The sequence below is a fragment of the Microtus ochrogaster genome, unplaced genomic scaffold (genome assembly GCF_000317375.1).
Source record: "Microtus ochrogaster isolate Prairie Vole_2 unplaced genomic scaffold, MicOch1.0 UNK18, whole genome shotgun sequence".
NCBI lineage: Eukaryota > Metazoa > Chordata > Mammalia > Rodentia > Cricetidae > Microtus > Microtus ochrogaster.
Window position 1 is genome coordinate 2,772,042 of NW_004949116.1, and position 4,455 is coordinate 2,776,496.

General features: G+C 51.9%; 1 protein-coding gene across 3 annotated transcripts in view; it reads left to right on the forward strand.

The window, feature by feature from the left end:
* Dpp6 (dipeptidyl peptidase like 6) overlaps nucleotides 1-4,455 on the forward strand; it is an 880,940-nt gene that overhangs the window by 226,169 nt on the left and 650,316 nt on the right. Inside the window, exon 1 of one of the 3 annotated variants that reach the window (XM_026789413.1) lies at nucleotides 1,327-1,900. The exons of the other annotated variants lie outside the window; for them this stretch is intronic. Coding sequence (XP_026645214.1) covers nucleotides 1,676-1,900 — 225 coding nt within the window. The 5' untranslated portion in view covers nucleotides 1,327-1,675. Of the gene's footprint in view, nucleotides 1-1,326; nucleotides 1,901-4,455 lie in introns of those variants that run through there. 3 annotated transcript variants of the gene reach the window in all.

Genomic DNA, 4,455 nt, shown 5'->3' on the forward strand with positions numbered 1-4,455 from the left:
CTCCCTCCCTCTCTCTCTCTCTCTCTCTCTCTGGGCTCTGGTTAGAGAAAACTGAGGGGCTGCCTCCCCCATGCTTTTAAAATTCTCAATAAGGACAGGAAGCTGAGAAAGTTTGCGGGGCACCACTGGGTGGTGGGAGAAGTCAAGATGGCCCTGGACTCCTTGTGGGAGAGGACAGCAGAGACTCTGGTCAAGTGCCAGAATTCCTGTGAGTCTCTCCCAAGTTCCAAACCTCGCAGCTCAGCCGCAGAGGGCTGGATCAGGGGACAAAAGAGCTGCGCACGGAGGAGGTGGAGTGTCGGAGACCCAAGGGTGGCAAGAGAACCACAAAAGACAAGAAGCCTACAGGAAAGAATGGAGGAAGCAAATGGGGGAGACGCCAGCCAAGGCCTAGAGGAACCCTCAGATACCGTTTGCGCATCTCTCCACACGGGGGCACTCGAGCATGTTCGAATGCACCAAAATGAGTTTGTTATTGGAAACCCTGTGTGCTGCACAGCCTCTGGGGTCAAGGCTCCCCTCTCACTCATCTCAGTGCCAGAATGGGGTGGAACAAGGTTTGGAAAGGTTGCTGACCTCCAAACACTTTAGCGTTTCCCTGTATTTACACATAGGCAAACTGGAGCCAGGTGGACCTTGAAAGGCCTTGCTCCCTAGGCTTGCCCTAAGCTAGCGCAGGTGTCCTGCCGCCGGTTCTAGACTTGGCCTTCCCTTCTTAAAAGGCTCAGAAGAAAATGAATCAATTTTTGAAATCCTATGTGGTGGGAAGAAGGCGGGTCTGGGAACAGGCGCTTCCCTGTGCCTGCTCTTTCTAGGCCTTCTTCCCTTCCTTTGCCTCCTCCTATGCCCTGCAGTCAGGCTCTCAGGGGGTCTTTGCCCAGGTCAACCAAGGGCAGAAGAACAATATTAGTTGGAGTCTCTGGGAGTCCCTGGAAGGCAGCTGTGTGCTGCAACCCAAAGAGGCCGCCGTGGGAGCCATGGCCGCGAAGCCTCGGGATACCTGGGCAGTTAGGGTTTCTTTGCTCAGTCCTAGCGCTGTCACCTCTCACTGGGGCATTCGGTACATGTCCAGCTAGGAGTGCCCAAGCCCTGAACCTTCATCCAGGACAACTGGTGTTCTGAGAGTCCTCTGCCACCCACCTCCAGCTCCCTGAGACCAGAACTCCCCAGGTGCCATCACCAGAGCTGGAGCTGAGTACCCCGCTGAGAAGGGAAAGGAGGAGCTGCTAGGGGCCAGGGCGGGGAACAGGAGATGAGCCGGGATGCAAGCTGGTCTCTAGGTGGTGCCAAATAATGGGGCCTAGACATGTCCCCTCCCTTGTGTGCTTCTGGTGTCTTGCTTTCCTTCCATCTCTTTGGTGAGGCCGAACGTGGCCGTGTCGAGGACTTAAAAAAAAAAATAGCAAAGCAGAAAGAGAAAGCGATCACTCCGACCCCTGGCTTCCGCGCCGCCGGGGAGGGGGCGGAGAAGCTGAGCCAGGCAGAGTCGCTCAGCACCCAGGCGACTCGCGAGTGGCGCGGAGCGGCGGGCTCGCCTTTCTTCTTCTTTCCCCACCGCCTCCTTTTCCCCCCTTCTCTCTTTTCTGCTGGAGGGGGTGGGGATAGGGAAGAGAGATAGAGAAAGGAAATTTTTTTTTCGAAGCATCCGAGCCAGTGAACCAGCTTGCGGCGGCCCATGGCTTCGCTGTACCAAAGGTTCACCGGCAAGATCAACACCTCGCGCTCCTTTCCGGCGCCCCCGGAGGCCAGTCGCCTCCTGGGTGGCCAGGGGCCGGAGGAAGACGCGGGTCCGAAGCCCCTAGGGCCTCAGGCGCAGGCGGCGGCGCCCCGGGAGCGTGGAGGTGCGGGTGGCCGGCCCCGGTTCCAGTACCAGGCTCGGAGCGACTGTGACGAGGAGGACGTAAGAGCACCGCGGTGGGTGGGTGGCGGTGGTGGGGGCTTCAGCCGGAGGTGAGGGCCTAGCGATTCCTGGGGGTCTCTGGGTTCCTTGCTCCTCTCTTCCCATTCCCCCTGCTGTGCCGTAGCGCGCTCAGACACTCTCCTTGGCTCTCAGACACTCTCCTTGGCTTCCGATCTCAGTCACCATGGTCCGGAGTAGGTCTCTGCGGTGGTAGCCAGGAGTTGGTGGCTGGAGCAGGAGAGGGTTTTGGAGCTGAGCCTGCTGGGACGTGGACTATGCTTGGAATTCACTAGGTTCGTGGATATCTGTTTGTAACCGCAGCCCGCCGTAGTTCCCAAGGAGGGAATTAGATCTGTGTATGCTTGGAGTTGTGTTTTATGTTTATTTTCCTGCTTTGAGGCTCAGGGAACAGCTGGTCCAGACTCCTTTTTTCCTCCTTCCACTATCCAAGGTGGCCCTCCTCTCCACTCTGCGTTTCTTCCCCTTTTCTCTGTCCTCAGACATCTTCTCTCTCTATGCCTGAGGTTTATACTTGTGGTGTTCTTTGCCTGGAAAAAGAAAAGTCCCAACTTCACAGCCCTGGCCTCTGACCCAGACCCAATACAGCATTCCAAACTCCTAAGTACCTGGCATGCTAATGTGGGCTGCAAGCCTGTGGGCCAGCAACTCTACTTGGGCCGTGCACCTTCCTTTAGAAGAAGTTCTAGGAGCAGTCCCTTACTCTCAAGTTTTGGCTTCAGAGACTGAATTTTCATATTACCCTAGAAATCAAGGAGTCTTTTGGGGTACCAGTGGCTCCAGAGATGAAATGGGTTGACCTTCCATCAGGTCGGTGCCAAGAGGACTTTCAGGGAGGGAGAGTTTTGGAGACGGTGCCAGGAGAGAGCCCTGAGGCTGGCAGATCTGACTTGGCTGGTGCAACAACCCCTTAGAGAAGGGTGTGTAGTGTTTGAGGAGTAGCGGGGATTCCTGTGCAGTGCAGTTCAGCAGCACCTGGGTCTTTGCCCAACTCTTAGTTTTCCTTGCCCTTGTAGGGGAGGCCATTGCCCTGAAGGAGCAGGAGGTGTGGCCCCATGAACCTACAGTCAAGAGTAACTAGACTTCAGTTTGGCGCATGGCAGGACAAAATGTTTCCGTGTGTGTGTGTGTGGGGGGGGGTGTTTCTCAATTGTCAGATCTTACAGAACCAGTGAGGCCATGCTATTGTTCATAGTGTGTTTCATTTTGTTCTGTGAGACATAGGGAATTCCACGGAGGTGACAGGAGTTGAAGGAGGGCCCACAGTCCATAGCCAGGCATCAAGCATCTTTCTCTCTGGTCATTTCCAGATTCTCCTGGTTAAAAAGAGAAACCAATGACTAATATCGTCCCTCACTCCAGTGGGTCAGTCTGGAGGAAAAAGGACAAATTCTTCTGATATCTGGTTCAAACAACTAGAATTCCTTGAGGAGGGAACCAAGCAATGATGAATTCTGGTGGATCCTGTTTACTTAGGATCCTGGGGACATGATGGGTGGCAATGCAGACAGGAAAGATGCACAGCCCCCCCCCCCCGCTCCCAAATCTGGCTTAAAAGCTTTGGATTATGGGTCTGGAATGAGCTTGCTCTGCAAAGCAGGCTCTAGATGTCGCTAGGAGAAAGGACTGGCAAGGCTGGAAGCACCAGCTGGTCTCCGCCCATGTGGATTGGGTTTGTTTGTTTGTTTTTTAAGATCCTAGCTGAGAGTATGCACCTCCTGCTTTTCATTGTGATGCATAGCCTAGCTGAGCTGCTGCTCAGATAAGTCAAAGTCTGAGGTCAGCTGCAGATCAGGGGTATCAATCAGTGGGACATGTGTCCACTATGAGAACTCCAAATGGGGGCTCTCTCAAACTCAGATGTATCAAGTCCTGACACAGTGTTCATGTCCTGCAAAATACAGAAATGTGTGTCTGCATGCACCCATGCACATGGGCATTGGTCGAGTGTGCTAATGTACTGGGGTGTATATATTTTTTACTATTGGGTCAAAATAAGCACATATGCTTTCTACAAAGTGGCATTTGTGTGGGATGAAGGAGCATGAGGGTTGTTAATGAGATTTATAGGTAATACAAGTGCCAAGTAGCGAAATCTTGATCCACGAGTAGATTTTAGCTGTTCTTGCCACAAAAATCAACAAAAATAGTCATGTGAGGTAGTGGACATGTTCATACTCATCAACCTTCCTACTTCCTGTATGTGCCCATAGTATTATGGTGTTTACCTCCTATGTGAACAAGGAAGTGTTAATTAAGTTTCAAATGTAGAGCTAAATGTAGCTTCAATTTAAAAAAAAAATCTCTTAAAATGAAACAGAACAAAAAACTTCTCTTTTTTAAATTGAAGAAACATTTACCAAAAGGCAGATGCACAAATCAAACCATTTTTCTTCTGAGAACAGAGGCTGCAGTTTGCTTGCAATCAAAGGTAACTAGTAAAGTTCTTGGGTTTAAAAACTGCTAGACATGTCAATCTCATATTAGCATTTTTTTAATCAAGCAGAAAGCAGAGCAAAAGATGTGTGACTGGTTAG